At 36.8% G+C, this 16892-nt stretch overlaps 1 protein-coding gene across 2 annotated transcripts in view; it reads left to right on the forward strand.

Moving 5' to 3' along the window:
• Positions 1–125: 125 nt before the first annotated feature.
• Positions 126–16892, forward strand: part of LOC110383794 (homeobox protein dve-1) — a 69266-nt gene continuing 52499 nt past the window's right edge. The window contains exon 1 of one of the 2 annotated variants that reach the window (XM_064043529.1): positions 126–373. In XM_064043529.1, coding sequence (XP_063899599.1) covers positions 284–373 — 90 coding nt within the window. In that variant the 5' untranslated portion in view covers positions 126–283. The remainder of the gene's footprint in view (positions 374–16892) is intronic. The other variant, XM_021344699.3, reaches the window with a different exon arrangement.

Consider the following 16892-nt stretch of genomic DNA (forward strand, 5'->3'; position numbering starts at 1 on the left):
AATTACAAGTGTAAATAATCCAGAGGACGCCCAACCACCACCGTGGGCCGGGCTTGGCTAAAAACTCGTTAAAATAGCGGCTTAAAAGAAAAGCGCTGAAACGGGAAGGCTCGGGTGGTATCGGTTTTCTCGACGCGGGCGGTTCGCTGGGCGGGCTCCAGCGGCAGTCGCGCGCCGCCGGCCGGCCCGTTCGAACGTGTCGTCGCCTCATTGTCCGACTGTCCCGCACCGTGCACATGTTGTGTGAATTTTCGGCATGTTGATGTCGTCGTGAATTGACAAGATGGACTTTCAGAGTGCAATGGAGACGTTTGCTGAGGCGTGGGCTGCGGCCAACACTGTCAAGTCGGAAGCCCAAAGCGATTTAGCGCAGGTTAGTTTAACTTTAGTTTTTATTACAAGTAATATTTTAAAGTACTTTGGACATGTGCATTAAAAATACATGTACTTGTTTATATTTTTTTTGCCAGCTGTACAACCGAAGGAATGATTTTAATTTAAGTGCTAACAAATTTTCCGCTGCCATTAAATGCAGCGATATGAACTAAATTGAATTTAAAACATTTAATAAAGTTTCGCATATGAATAAAAATGCTTAGTCAGGTCTTTTCGGGGAACTGCACATGCAAACAAAAAACTAAACTTATTAGGTAGCTAGGTAGGTGTATCGACTTCTAATAAAAGTAACCATATCGACTATTACCTACCTAGTTAATTTTTAAAAGCAACACATTGTTCCTTCGTGATTATTATTGTCTTGAAAAGACTTTTAGCGGTTTCGATTACTATATACCTAGTTTATATTGGTTTTAAATTGTATTAGAATGACATGTACCTAAAATAGAAGCCTTAATGAAGTAATGTTAATAAGCTTTCGGACTGTATTTAAAACGATATTGTTTTTCCCCGCTCTTATCACAAATATAGCTTTAACCCTAACCGACATGTTAATTAAATGAAAATTTTGTCAACTCGCATGATTATGAAAACGTGAGCACTTGAGTAACTTGAAGCAGTTTCTAGCATTCCTAATCGACAGACAATAACCCAAGTTTATCTAGATAACAAATATTCATTAGCATTGAAAATGAACGCACTATATACTAGCGTATATAGGAGGTAAGACAATAGGTACTCTATCGATATTTCAGCAAGGTCGCAGAACAAACCTATTATGATATAATAGATAAAACAATTGACTACACTGCTAAATATTTGTGTAATATTTGAGACGGAGAACCTGAAGAAGTAAGATAATGTAGAAATGAAGAAGTAAAAGCTATTTATTAAATAGAGAAGTAAAAAGAATACAATAAAATGAGAACGCCAGATGACATTAAAGATAAGAAAAAATAAGTAGCGTTGGCGTTAGAAGAAATCAGAACCTACAAACTTAATTCAACATTAAGAAACTGGCTAATATTGCAGTTTTTCATACTGTTCAAAGTCAAAATAGTTGTATTTGTCCGTCTATTTATGAATAGACGGACAAATACAACTTCATTGATCCTTTTATGAAAGGATCAATGAAGTTTGTTCGCATTCATTTACAAGGATCGGACTGAAAAAAAAAATACAGTACAAATATTTGATTTGACACATTCGTGTCAGAAAAATACCTACATAGTTTTGGAAAAATGCAAACGTAACTGATCACACCTACATACGGAAATATGTATTTTTATCAATTATCATAAAAATTTGATTATCATAATTAACCCTCCGCCCCTTATGTGATAAAACCACGTCCTCCTTTTTCTTTTTTTATAGATTACAGATAATATTTGACGCGTTGTTGACGACGCTAAAACGTCATTAACTTTTTTGTTTTTAATATTAGTTTGTTAACTGATAAGCAACTTACATAAGCTTCGATGATGATGTCATAGACTTTATTCCTTGGTGACAAGGGAGATTTTTGAATGACTTTCATATGAATAAGCAGCGGTCGTGTCGGATGTAACGTTATCCGGACTAAAGCCACGGTTCCTTTTGAAGGGACCCATTGATTTACAGTTTATCGGAATTTCGTCTGGCTTATATGTGAAATCCATACAAATGACGCGTGTTATATACTTAATTAGTGCCTTTATTTCGCGTACGTAATTATGAGTGAGCTTAATGCCAGATAATGATTTACAGGAAAGCTTAAGAAGGCATAATAGGTCCATAGGTTAGTTCAAACGATGGGATAAGTAAACAAGTCCTTAAACTGCGTTAGTAATCTTTGGAATGGTTAACTGAGTAATTATATGCCATAATGCAGCTACTGTACACTAATACAACTGAAGGCCTCTCTAATAACATTTAATTACCTCGATAGTAATTAAAACCAACAATCATCTCTGAGATCTTTTTCTAATCGCGTCTATTACTGGTATTCAAATCAGCAGTAGTTGTTTGACAAATTATCGTCAATTTTTATTGGATGAAGAAATTGAAACAAGTCAACATTAGCTCATTTAAAACTCATTACTTCGCTTCTGGTCACGGGGAAATCAATTAATAATCCGTAAACTTACAAGTATTAGGAAATAATATAACGTAAAAAACTAACAAGTGTTCGCGTGCGCAATGTTATTACTTATTATCAATATTCTATAATTTTCCATTTGTTTCAAAAGACTCGAGTTGATAGGAGAATACTTTGGGTGACTTACACCATTAAACAAACCATAACCAGCCGTATACTTGCCCCACATTGGTCAAATAGCGATTTGACAACTGAAAATTATTCGGTTATCATTATTGTTAAACTCAAACTTATTCTTAATCGCAAAGTCGGGAATTGCAAAAGAAATTTGAATTTTTGTAAAACTTTGTCAATTATGCACAATTTACTTAAACAATGAGCAATTACTGATGTTTTGCATAAGGCAATAAAATGACATCGATTTTATCTGTTAAATTTATTAGGTACGCTGGCCATAAAGAACGCTAAATATTTTTCAATAAAATGTAGAAAAAAAGTTATAACTTACACACGAAGTTTTTCTTGTAAATCATATCGATTATTTCCTAGTTTCATTTATCGATACTCAATATTCTAAATCATAGCTACTACCTTTATAATTAAAATCAGGTTTTTCTCCGCATATCAGCAATTACAGTGAAACTTAATAAACGATAATCTAATACATTCTATTGACTCTTTAATCAATTGATTAGTTTTCTGCCGTAGTTAGAAAAGTAATCGTAGGTTTTGTTTGTAAATGATTATTTTTGTTCACGTGCAGTGGGAATTTTTATCTGACTGAGAGAAGGAGAGGAACTAATTCCTACACAGAAGGAAGTTTCTAAGACTGGGAAAATACCTCCGACTTGGACTTTGTCTGTTTCAAGTATAATAGGCTAGTTTCCTAAAAAATAATAATTAGTCCGTCTTGTAGATTGTCCAAAATTAAGCGATACGTATTTTTTCTTTTTTAAATTGGATCAGAACTTGTTAAGATATAGCGTGTTAAAGTTGAGTGTGACGTCACAAGTTGCTACAATTTTCAGGACACTGTGACGTAAAAGGCCCCCACTCCTAATTTTTGAAGTGTATTATCTTTGTCATTTTATGTTTAATTAAAAAAAGAAAAAATACGTATCCAATATTTTTTGATTATCTAAAAAGCGGACTAAATATTATTTCATTATTTCGACCCTGGAAACTACCCTATTGAATTTTCAAGTTTTGCACTTGAAGATGATTCAGTGCAAATATTTATACGGCCAATTTCCTTTTCTCTAGACCAAACTTAATTTTTCATGTATTATTTTTATTGGTAATTAAGTTACTTTAACCCCAAGTTTTAGATTAATGAGATTGCCAAAATCCATCCATACAGACACAGCGCAATCATAATACACTGCATTGCAGAAAAAAATGCCCACAGGGAAACTCACGACGTATTGCCACATAGGTACCTACATCTGAAGAAATCCGGTATGATTACCGTTTATTTACAGGAAAAGGAGAATGGGTTATTTTTTACCCAATCACAGGGGACAAAAGAATGCAGTGTTTAAAACGAGAATAACGACTTATTACTTGTGCACTAGTTTTTGTGTTAAGGGCCCAGATAGATGCTAATACTGCTTTGTACAATTCAAATTCACAATGATTAAATTATCTACGGCTTTTAAACTGTGACTGTTGTTTATTGCAGTCAGATGCGAAGCTAAATTCTATTGAGAAGGCCTTCGACCCTGATTTACTAATCGGTGTTTAAGTTCCCGTTAGAAAAAGACCAAAAACGGGGACTACACTTACATTATAATTTAAAAATGTTTATCTGATGTTCTTTTGTGATTGAATTATTTCATGTCTTTTCATCTGCACTTGATATTACAAAGCTGAAGAATGTGTAGGTTTGAACTTAAAAGTAATTAAGTAATCTCAGGAATTGCTGGACCAATTTGAAAAAATATTTCAAAATTTCCAGCAACTCAGTTAGAGAGCTTATCTATCAAGGAAGGCTATAACTACTAAACTACTTCTTATCTGGTTGCGCAAAATAATTTCCACAGGAGACGGGAGAAATCTGATCGCGAACGCTGATCCTCATTAGATTTTAAGATTTTTAATCCTACTTAAATCCGTATTATTCTCATCCAAAAATCCCATTTGCAAATTCGCGTCATCCACATTGCAATAGTTTAGTCAGCAAGTTATAAATTGCATCACTGTAACGATGGATAAAATGTACCTAAGTAACGTTCCTACTGTTATCAATATTCTATCATTATCTTGCAATCTATACTGATTATGGTTTACTTAAATAACAATTTAACTACGAAAGTCATTGGTGAACTGGTTTTCTGCGGTCAGCGTTATGTTACGCGAATCAAATTAGACTCTACGAACTATATACATTTTTAACTATAAAGAATCTTGATCTATTTATTAGTAATTTGAAATCTATCGTTAGCCGTGGTCACTGCACATTAAGGCTATTCCAATGTGAGGCTTTGTTGTGAAAACACGTGCCTAAGACCACGATACGATTTTAGTAATCAGTTTTTCATTCAATATTCTTTTATCACTTCTATTATGTTAGTATTTTCAAGTGTTTGTGTCAATACCGTTTAACTGAGCTGTCATGAAATGTTAAGCAATATTTTAATCTACAGTTGCAGAATATAATTTGAAGTCAACAATAACTTGAAAATGATGTATTACACTTCGAACGGGGTAAGTGAAACTAGATTACAACACAATAAGCTCTAGTCATTATATCGATAGATCAAACAAACGCGTAACATGGTTGGGTAAAACCACAAATCAAATAGAAAAAAAAAGAATATAAAGGAACAGTTTCTTTATCATTGAAAACGTAATGTCCGTAGTTATTAAAGCGTGTCAGTTATAATCGATGAAATGTAACTCGGATACGACTTTTACCGAATAAAACGATAGTGATGTTTATAAATATTCGCCGAGTGCGCTAATCCATTATCGCGGATTATTGTTTGAAGCGATAACTAGCTTACGCTCGCCACGTATTGGTGTTATCGCGCATTACGCCTCCGTTCTGGCCAACTTTGATAATAATGTGTGCTATGATTGATTTTTAAAATCGATTCCGATCATACAGTTGATTATATCAGTAAAAAGTCAGCTCTTATTGCAATTAATGGGTGAAAGTGATTACCATAATGTGTATAGCTATAGGCAATGTGCGTTAAAAAACTAAAGAATTTCACCGCGGTCGTACTATTGTTGTGGTTTTTTATCGAAGTGAAAAAAAATATGATTTAGTAAGCTTGTAAAGTGTAGCGATGAATAGATAGATCGATAGAGTTGATTTGGTTGTTATGGGTTAAGTCGGTAGTTCGTTTATTCTAGTTCTATTGTTAATACTTACTGTTCATAGAATAGTTGTGTTGCCTATTCTATTCAGCTTTTATTTTAAAAGCAATAATAGCTTAATGGTTATTTTTAAGTCATTAAAAATTGTGCGTCTGAAAGTAACTGTCCAATATTTTGAAAATAGATACTGAAATAAGAACTGCACCTGCATTCCGTTTTTTTTGTAAGTATATTCGTAGCAAAGAATTTCACACAATTACTTACCTATATCTCGTTTTCCGCTACATCTAGTTCAATTAACATGCAGCGTCCCCATTGTTTGCCGATACGTGTACGAACATCTAATAAGTACTGGGAATGTATAAGAAAACATTTTGGTAGACCGTTACTGATTCCAGATGATGACTTAGATGTTTCGAAAACGAAATAAAAAAGGGTATAAGCACAATTACGTCTATAGTCGGCTACATAGAAAGTGGGCGCGTGCCACTACGCAACAAAAACTGCTGAGAGGTTTTAGAAGATAAATAATCCGTGCAATTAGACACGTACGGTGTGTCAGGTGAAATATTCCGTGGTTCAATTTGCGCTGGAGTCGACACAATGCGCCGGACTAAACCTAATTACAGCACCACGCGCTAACGTTCTCTTTTTGGAGCCTGTTACACCGACACCTCCCCATTATTTGACAGCCGACAATTTTTTTTCATATCATATCAAAATTTGATAAAGCTAAGTTCATTTTCCATACATTTTGTCGCAGCGTGAGAAAGGTCATTGATCATGAGTTCCGTGAAATGAACATTACTTACCGATGCGCAGCCGCTAGCACAATTGATTGGATATTTTTTCGCCGCCTCATAAAATAATCTAAGTGTATGCTGGGCTATGAGGCGCGGGCGGCACGCGCTGCGCTCGCGCCGTTTACGTCGCCGGTAATAGGCTCCATCTCGCGGATAAAGCAGCGACACCGTTACCTTTCTCAAATCACGTACACTATTGTAATATCCAATCGCTCAGAAATGAGATTGCGGCTAACAAGTTATTTACATTGACGTTTTAATATCGACACCGGCTGAAAAAACTATTTAAAAAGGTAATTATAATGTGGTGTCTGTAATAGCCACCGTACACGCCGGCACGCTGCCTTTGTGACGTAGCTAAGCTCCGAGATTAATTTTGGCAGCACAATGAACCAGTTTATAGTCAATAATACATGCTTTAATAAGTATCAGTTGCGATATTTATTTGTCAGTTTGTCAATTCTGAAGTTTCGAAAGCGGGCGCACGACGTGCCGAGCTGCAGGGGACTCGATAGGATCTTTATTACGCTCGTTTTTTGAGAGAAAAAAATGATTAATATAAGGGATCGACGCGGACGGATAAGTAGTTGAGATTGACGGAATGACGCGAGGTCTGTGACCGGGTGAGGGCGGGGGCGAGGGGCGCGGGGCGCTGCGAAAAGCCGCGAGGCCGCATTGCGTTGGCGCAGCCAAAAACTAACCATAAATTACTGGCTACTTGCTGGACCGCTGACTACGACACGCGCTGCACTTTTTTGCTGCTCCTTCGATCCTGTTACAACGTAAACTTCTCACGGACATCAGATCATTATAGGCATATCTTTAAGAAATTGCTCTGAGTAATGACGTTCGAGAATTATGAGTTACTGCTTGTGTCGTATTTCATGAGAAATTTCGTATTAAGACATTGTCATCTTAATCGTGACTGGAATTATGTCAAAGCCAGTTTTTGTTCAATGCGTTTCCTAAAATTACATGTTACTGTTCTTTGGGCTCTCATTTTCTTATTAATACCTAACTACTATCCTTTTATGAAAAGAAACTGAATAAAGACGAGTACGGACGCTTAAATGTGGAATTTCGGTAGCCCAGGGCTGACAGGGTCGAATTAGGAGCTTGCAAATGCAGTTTACCGACATAACGTATCCTTAAGTGGCAATAAGATGTTTTTGATTATTTTGGTGGAAGCTTTCAATTTTAACTTATTATCCTTATAGCAAGTACTTACTCATAATTTTGAAGGTTTATAAATGAATAATGTATTTTTTTTTCATTAAATTACAGCTCGTAGGCTAACAACCAGTGTGTAAATACAAAAAATACGCATAACAGAACTTTTCAGAGCAGTACTCGAATGTCCGCGCTTAAATCCGCCCCTGGGTTGAGTTAAGGGTGCGTGCAAATCGTGGCCAACGCCTACGTGCATAAGTATGTTGACGTGAGAGGATCCCCGCTGCTGTAGGCGATCATGATATCGGTATTTAATAATAATACATAAGTAGCCACAAACCAGCGTTAATACTCAACCGGAGTCCCTTCGAAAACGATGCCACGCTTTGACAAGAAATAATCGTCTGTAATCGTCTGGTGTTTCCATAATAATACAAAAATAAAATAGCAATGCGGGTGCTCGGCTACTCCTTAAATATTCATTATACTGAACATATCAGACAAAGAGTGGCCGCTGCCCGCCTTTCTCCAAGGTAAGGCGACGCTCACTCTAGCGATTACGTGTTTTTTTTGCCCCCCTCATTATGCAGATTCTGGCGAAAAAGGAATAAATTTAATAACACGCGTTCGTGCGCATGCGTTATCGAACGCACTTGCTTCTGATAATCTGCGCGCGCGCACAATTACAGTCGGCCCGCAGTCGCCCGCGCAGGCTACGCTGCCACACAATACACTACGTTTTTAATTTCAGTTTCACAATTTCTAATATGCTACCGTTTACAAGTTATTGTAAGGCAAGCTTTAGTTGCCTAATCCGTCAAAATGAAAGGTGTATTGCATTTGATTATTCGCTTACCGTAATTGAAATGATACGGTTGTTCTACTACAATGGATTGATACCTTTTATTTACTTATGTTGCATGATTAACAACGTAAATGAGATTGTATCTTAACAAACATTTTCTCGGTAATAGGTACGTTTCTGGGTTACGAAATAAAGTCTTTTATGGCGACTGAATGTGAGATGGAGTAGATTTAAAGTGGAATTTCCAAGTAGAAGTGTAAAGACGCGTATGGAAATGCATGTGTGTCTGCGGCCTAATAAGGATAATCTCCGCACCTGAGGAGTGCAATTAATAATGGGCGGGGAGAGCTTACCTCTCGTGGGATCTGTGCAAACTCTACTAAAGATTACTACTCACTCGCGCTACGGTGGAGAATTAATTCGGTAATCACTCAATTACTAATGCAATGAGGCAGTGTAATTTATGTACTTAGTGTATGTAGTAGATAAGTAGCATGGAAACCAATTATTGTTTCTAAAACAATAATTGTTATTTCAATGAATAAAACTTGTTATTAGAATGAATTTTTTATTCGTTGTTCAATTGGCAGCAATTAATGTTTGTGATTTTGGAATTTGAGAGAAAATATAATTGAGAATATTATCGCATAAAATTCTGATAGTGGCAATAAGAAATCCATAAAATATGACGAGAAATTTAATTGAAGGTATTGTCTCGTTATTTAAGGATTGCCGAAGGAATGGCAAGTGGTCGGAGTTGCGGGCCGTCGGATGGGTGTCCGAGTGGCGGATCAAGTCGAAAACAGCCAAAACTGGCCCCCGCCTTAGCCTTGAATGGTTTAGCCCTCTGGACACGAGCAAATAGCTGACGTGGCCCGCGCCGCCGCGCCCTGCATACACAATGTGCGAGCACTGAGACACAAGTGCAGTGGACACGACCGACGCTACACTTTTTGGAGCGACCACCTTTTATCCGCGAAAGCTTTAACATTATTGGCGATCTAACCCAGCTGATGATCAAGATTGATTGTTTATCCAGATCTGTAACAGGCGAGCACAACGGTTTTCTATTATTACTAGTCCAACGGAACAATGACGGTGTGAGATACGTCAAAATCGACCGTTCGTCAATCGCTCGGACAACAATACGTGTCTAGACGGAATAATCTATAAGAAATACTCATCTGAAATCAAATACGAACAAAAAGCGCCTTGTCTAGATTCTATAGATTGGACTTGATGAGAGTGTTATCGACAATGACGTCTTATTTTCGTAACAATTTTATTTGCATGAAATCGTCTCGACGGCCGGCTGTAGCGACTCCAGTAATGGAGTATTTCGTATTTGCTTCATTTTTTATTTTTTGCCGGTTCGATTACGCGAACGCGATCTCCTCATCATTCTCCGCGAAATTCGGGAGCGTCTCACCCGTCGAGCCTCGAGATATTAATTATTGATTGACGATAAAGTATGCGTAAATAATGTCTGCACGATATGTTTATAATCTGACTTTTTTCATTGCTTGTATCGATGAAATTTGATAGCAACTGGTTTATCACGAAAATTATAGTTTTAACTTCCTTTACCCCTTTACGATGTTGCATACTTTCGAAGAATCTTCAATTATACAGACTTCAATTTGCGAATCAGAAATTCAAATTGTTTTTTATCCTTTCAATTTCAGTACTAAAATATGTATAGAGCAATTAATGTGATAACAAAGAAAATTGAAGTGGTCCTCAACCGAAAATAACTCAAAGATTGCTATTCACTGATATTAGCCACCGTGTTATTGTGTACAATAGCTTGTTTAATTATTTTAAAGCTCTTTTGGTCACACAACGCGACGTCAGCTGTCGCTTGCGCCGGCGCAGCCTGAAGAGCCCCAACGCCCCACTTTTAATCCATGCTTAGCAAAACTACGCGACTACTGTGACTGTGAACTTCAAAAATTTTCTTTGTGAGCACTAACTTCAATTAGCTTTTTTTTAATTTCCCATTTTGAATTTCGGAAAATTCTCATCGTGGCTGATACGAATCTCGAAACGCTTTATGTGGCTGAATATGGAAAACAGTCGCATACATTTACGATCGCGATATATGCGAAAGATAAAACAACAGAAAGTTGTCGCCGGAAATTCCTATAACTTCGTACCTAATTATCCGATCGTTATTTTGCAGTTAAAATTACGATTTCTTGAATCGCGTCACTGCATATTTGTGGCATCATTATAAAGGTCCGTGGTTTACGCTATGCCGGGCTAAGTGCGTGTATTGTGTTTAAAACAAAGGGTCTGTAGAGACTCTACACTACTAGAGTTTAATTTTGAAGTGAGAGTTAGTATTTGAATTGGTTTTAATCGTGGGATAAACAATGGGGAGGGTGCAGTGGTGCGTGGAGACACGCCCAGCACATGTGCGGCTCAACTGTTCCGAACGCACCGGCCGCGGTTTGTTCCTATAGTCCTTTTTCATAGAATAGATGAGTGTCGTCAAGGGCTCGTTACACGATCATAATTATGGCTTTGTGACTCATTAAACTTTTATTTTATTTTACTGCAATGTTGCTTTATGGATGTATACATTTTTGGCGTATAGGGATACAATGAATAGCTAGTTATTTTCATTTCATTGCTACTTATTGATCCGACGCATTTGAATTAGCTACTCTAGTTATAATGTGTGCGCAGTAACTATGTTCCGTTTTAAATCTATTCGCATAGAACAATAGCCACCATTAATCTTTATCACTATAATCTGCTCATGTAATATTAACACGAATGTTCCGGTTGCGAGCCTATTAGATTATCGATTTTATGTCACACAAAAAACAACTGCATAATAAGGCGCATGTAAATTGTATGTGAACGAGTTATCCCTCCGGTGGGGGTGAGTGATGCGAAACGCGTGAGCAATCATTGCGATCGACTCCCGCGCAGGGAAATGACGGAAGCACCCACACACCCAAACGCATCACTCACTGACAGCACACACGCACACCCAACCCTATGTAAACGTTATATTAGTAATCCATTGTCTATGCAAATAAATATTAATACACCAGACACGTTATGTATGCAACTCTGTTTTCCACAGTTTTTATTGTATTTTTGCGAGAATACGGGGCAACAACACAACACCATAAACTGTATTTTTACTTCATGGTAATGCATAATATCGTTAATGGGGTATTAAGTATAACTATCTATGCAGATAAGTTCGGGTAATGAATTTAACGCTTCTGATAACATCTGCAACTGTAACAAAGACATGCGTGCAATGAAAACGTTATCATGTGTGCGTACGCGCCACTTGTCGTGCACTCCCACGCACACCATTACGGAGCACGGTTTTTTCGATTGTAATAATTGTTTTGGTGGAGGAAGTTGCGGATACAAACGGAAAGTAATAACGAAGTTTTTGACCGCACGCAATTGATATTACATTTTAAAGTGCAGCGTAAGTATGTGGTTTAATAAGGCCGGTGATTCCGATCTAGCTCACTCGGACGCTAATGTTATTTCATGCGAAAGTGTAAATAGCGTTACGATTCATGAGCACCGACGATAGATAAGCTTTCAAAAAATTATTATCATGGAGTAAACGAAAAAAATTGTAATTACAGGGAGTTGCGTTAGAAATTGCATACATTTACTCACGCATCGGTATTAAGTAATTAATTCGCCGCCCGCCTCGCCCTATCGGCCGACGATCTCGCAAAACGCTCTCATCGAACGTACAACAATCAAAGCTCCGTTGTCTACTGTGAAAACAGTAGCGGCACGATTATAATTTGCGGGTAGTTGGGAAACTCGTCACAGTCGCGCGACTTGTTTATCGATTTATCGGCGGATGCGTTGGCGATTAACATCGACAGGACTGACCGTTACACAGCGTAAGTTTTTCGCGAGAAAAAAAGTACAATAATTATAATAATGATCGTCCTAGTATGGGATGGCCAGCGCTTGTTTATGCAAATGTATTTACTAATTAAGAGGGAAATAATTTTCAATGTAGTTTGCATGTTGTTGAACGATGGAAAAAACTATGCAGTTCTTGATGGGGTACCGACCCGATCATTGTCACTGGCATACTTAATTAGCTGGCTAGAGTTGACTGATCTATTGTAATAGCAAATGTATCGATGACCGGTCATTGATCGTATCGACCCCATTCGTATATGTATCGGCGCACTCCGTAGATGTTTATCGATATTTATTTTATATCGATCCCTAAATTACCGAGTTGCGCGATTTAATCTGAATTGATGCATTTCTTGGGAACAATTCTTAGTCCGTTACGCTTTATAAGTCCCTTGTTTGTCGAAGTCTACGGCTTTTTAAAGCGGCTTAAATGTGAATAGAGGGCCGGGAAGTAAGTAAAGGGTTCGTATAGAATGCCGGTTATCGCGTACTTAATCTCAGCGAGCAAATTAGGATTAATTGAACTTTTTCCTTTTAGCTGTGAGCGTCTTTGTGTTCGTGCGTAATTCGTTCAACGTGTCACTCAAGGAAATATATAGAGTGGATAATGTAATCACATAACCGATGTTTTCAGCTTTAGATTTGAAAAGGTTTCTGAAGGATCGTTTATATCTAAGCGAAGTTATTTGTGTCATAGATTAAACGTGACTAGAGTGCATGGTTCCACTCTAAAAGTAATAATCATTAGATTAGATAATGATAGCAATTAACGCTTATTTTGCTACTGGTTTAGCAAGTCATCAACATTCATAGACAATCGTTTGTAATGAGTATTTTTAATCACATACCTCATTCTTGTTGCAATAGGAAAGTTGTTAGGATTGCATTGTTTCGAGTTCAAGACTGAACCGTTATTAAGTCATTGAGTTATATTTGAGCAGTTCATTTGTTGTGAAGTTAACGTTTATATTGTCACGAATCGTGTGTAAAACAACAATATTAAATGTCCAAGTAATTGTCAATACCTAGTTTCTAAGAAAGACTAACAACAGTTTTTCTTTAGAAAAACCACGATGGGGCTCTGCTATAGATGAAGATGAAAAGTTGGTTTATCTATAGACACAGTTATATTGAATTCTTAATAATAAAATGAATGGGCCAATTATGATTTTTATGTCTGTCATTGTTCAAAGAGCTGCATAAACTGCATCAAAGAGCATATAATACCTTCCTAGCAATAAATAAACAAACAAATTCGCTAGTGATAGTGAAAAGGCTTATATAAACACATTATTTTAGGATAACGTATTATAAAAAACGATACTTGATTTTATTAACGGTACGTTTCGGTTGTGCCACATCACTAAAAAATTGCAATAAACTGACCACACTCGTAATGTCAGTTTAGTCTACGAAATTAAAAAACAGACTATAGTAATTATATACATTTTATTCTTTTTATTTTGGTTTGTAGACTTTTAGCAATAGAAAGCAATTTTAAGTTTGCAATATAGTGTGTCTAAATCGATCAATCGTCTAACTAAATAAACCATATTTAAAGTATGAAACAAAAAATCGCTAGTTCTTTTATCCACTCAAGCAATTCCACGCACAATGCGTCGCGTTAAGGGGTGAGGGGTGTAGGTATCTATAACCCGATGGCGGTTACAATCCCTCAGGTGTGACGCGACGGAAGCCCGCTATCATTAAGCTACCCACATGCGTACACGCACACGCACACATACACACGCTTGTTTATGCAATGTCCTTGTGTTCGCGATGGGACGGATTATACGATGAGCTTTTTATTGATATTATAATACTTAAATAAAATTTTGGCGCGAAGTCTTCTGGAGTTGGGAATTTTTGGGAATTCGTTTGTTTTTCTAAAGTTTTGCTTGGTGATGAATGTTTGGTGATAATTTCAGTGGTTTTTCATGTGTCGACGAGGTACCTATACATATTATGTTGGGAGTAATTTTCCAGTTAACGAATTGAGCCTAAACTAAACTTCATACTTTATCTTCAATCGAATATTGCAATGCTGTCTTCTAGATTAAGCTTTCCGCTTTCCTTTTTGCGACATCCCTTGCTTATCAGATCACTAATTTTTAATTTGTTGTCCAGAGTAAAAAAATATATAAAAAGCTACTCAAATCCTTGAACAATAGATATAAAAGTAGCGTCTAATCGGGACCTGTGCCCATATCCGTGGATCCGGGGCGACACAGGCCGCTACCCACCCGCCGAACAATAAAATGTGAACGCAACTAAATATGTATTACTATTTTCGCTGCGTTCCGATACAGGCTGAAGTCCACCGCGATCATAAGCGTCAGTTTTCTTAAAACAACTGTTTAATTTGAAAGAACGTGAAAATTCATAGTAAACTGTAGTTTTCAGAAAACTAATGTTTATGTTGTAGGTGTACTTGTGCCTTTAATCGCTTCGTCTTAGATCGGTTTATAGCGTGTGGTATACTTTATAGGGCTTAGGTTATCGTTACAATCTTAGACACAATCTCAAATGCACATTTCAGGCTTTGCGATAACAGTATATTTTTAAGGACATGGAATTAGTTAAAATTATGAAGCTTTTAGCTGTAAACACATTCCTTTTTTTCAAATACCAAAACGATATGTTTACTTTATTATTCCTGTCTATTTATCTTCGACATCACTATACCGCTTACATTGTTAACACCAACAAAAACTGGTCGCGCGTCGCCTCCTAGGTGCCTACAATTAGTCGGGTATCGCTTGCAATATCTATATAATTACCACAACACAGTTCCACCTCATATTTCTATTAGACCACCAATCACCATACTTAGTCTCACTATCAAACACGAAGCCGGTCTTTTAGATACGCCCACAGTTTTTAAAAATAACGAATGCGTTTCGAAGTCAAAAGTCAAAACAGTTCAAGCCCCTGCATCTAAAATCGTATTTGCAAAATATTCCAAGCTATTAAGTATAAAAGGGATTAAATTTTCTTCGGTTTTGTCACATTTTTGTACATTTGACACACCTCTAGTAAAGAGACGATCGATCACGACTTTCTCTTTGTCCGTTTTATTGTAATACTTGAGCATCGTATCCACACCCAAGCGTTAGATTCTTTAGTTATAAACGACGTTATTTTTCTTCATTGTGAAAAATTGTTAAGCCCAAACTTTTAGCTATTTATGCACATTAGTTAGGTAATTTGAATATTTATACAGATTATCCTCTTGAGATGTCAAATAGAAGATTTATCTTGTGATGTCACCAACACAGTGTTAGTGCGAGACAAATGAGTTGTGAGTGTGCCTTCTAATTAATACGAGAGGCGTAGGATTAGAGCGGGTTTTTGTTCGACATGTAGTCAAACGATATACGTTTGTTTACAATTTCAAATGTCGGTTTTTTCTTCACGGTTTTTGTTTGTTTGTATGGAATGTATCGCGTTTGTTACGGGAAATTATTTAGTATCAACAGGTGTAAGAAAACACAGAAGGCAGTTCAATGTGGCTATCTTAATAGTTATAAAAGTGATCGCATTTATTATGAGTTTATTATAATTAGTTCCTTCTATATATAGCATTTCCTTAGTAGACAGTTCTATTCGATAAAAAAGGTTTGCTTGAACTTGGTAACCTTCTCGAAGCAGCGAGTCCTTGGCGTCCCTTCTGCGACACAATTCCTCATGTGCTGACATCAGAAGCTCGGATTGCCGATAGCATAAGTGGCTATATTTAGAATCTGTGCTACTGATTAATGGACGTTTTAGTGGGGCGTGAGGCGGTTATGGCTAAGTCATCTCACGTCGACAATTGACACCGTAACCCCAGGCTTTAAGACTATCTTTCATCACCACCAATTTAGCAATTGTCTACGAAATATAGGAATCAATCGTCATGATTTATATTTGGGTGATGCGTGGTTAGAGGCTCATTTGCTTATCGAATATTTAACGTAGCGTTTAATAAGACATTTTTTTGTGCCTATATTTGAGTTGGCTAATTAATACTATAATTAGCCTTTTTAATTCCTAAGACCTATTTTATTTAAACAGTCAAATTCTAATTAAGAATAATTTAGTCTGGTAAAAAGTACCCCACTTTCAAGACTCTCATAAAATTACCACCATGTCATAAGCCTATAAATCATTTACCATATCGGTACTTGAATTGAATTCCTTAGTCGATATCGAATTCTTAGCACAAAGTCATCATATATCATGTTCGTCATAACCAACATGCATAATTAGGCAGTAGCAAGGCGGTTGAAACGCACAGATGAATAAAGAAATGACAATTCAATTTTTTTATTTTATTAATATGCAAAATCTACATTAGTCGCAAGTGACGGGAGGTAGCGGAGCTACTGTTTTCAGAATTTAAATTTTACTA

This window comes from Helicoverpa armigera, chromosome 3 (genome assembly GCF_030705265.1).
Source record: "Helicoverpa armigera isolate CAAS_96S chromosome 3, ASM3070526v1, whole genome shotgun sequence".
NCBI classification, from domain to species: Eukaryota; Metazoa; Arthropoda; class Insecta; order Lepidoptera; family Noctuidae; genus Helicoverpa; species Helicoverpa armigera.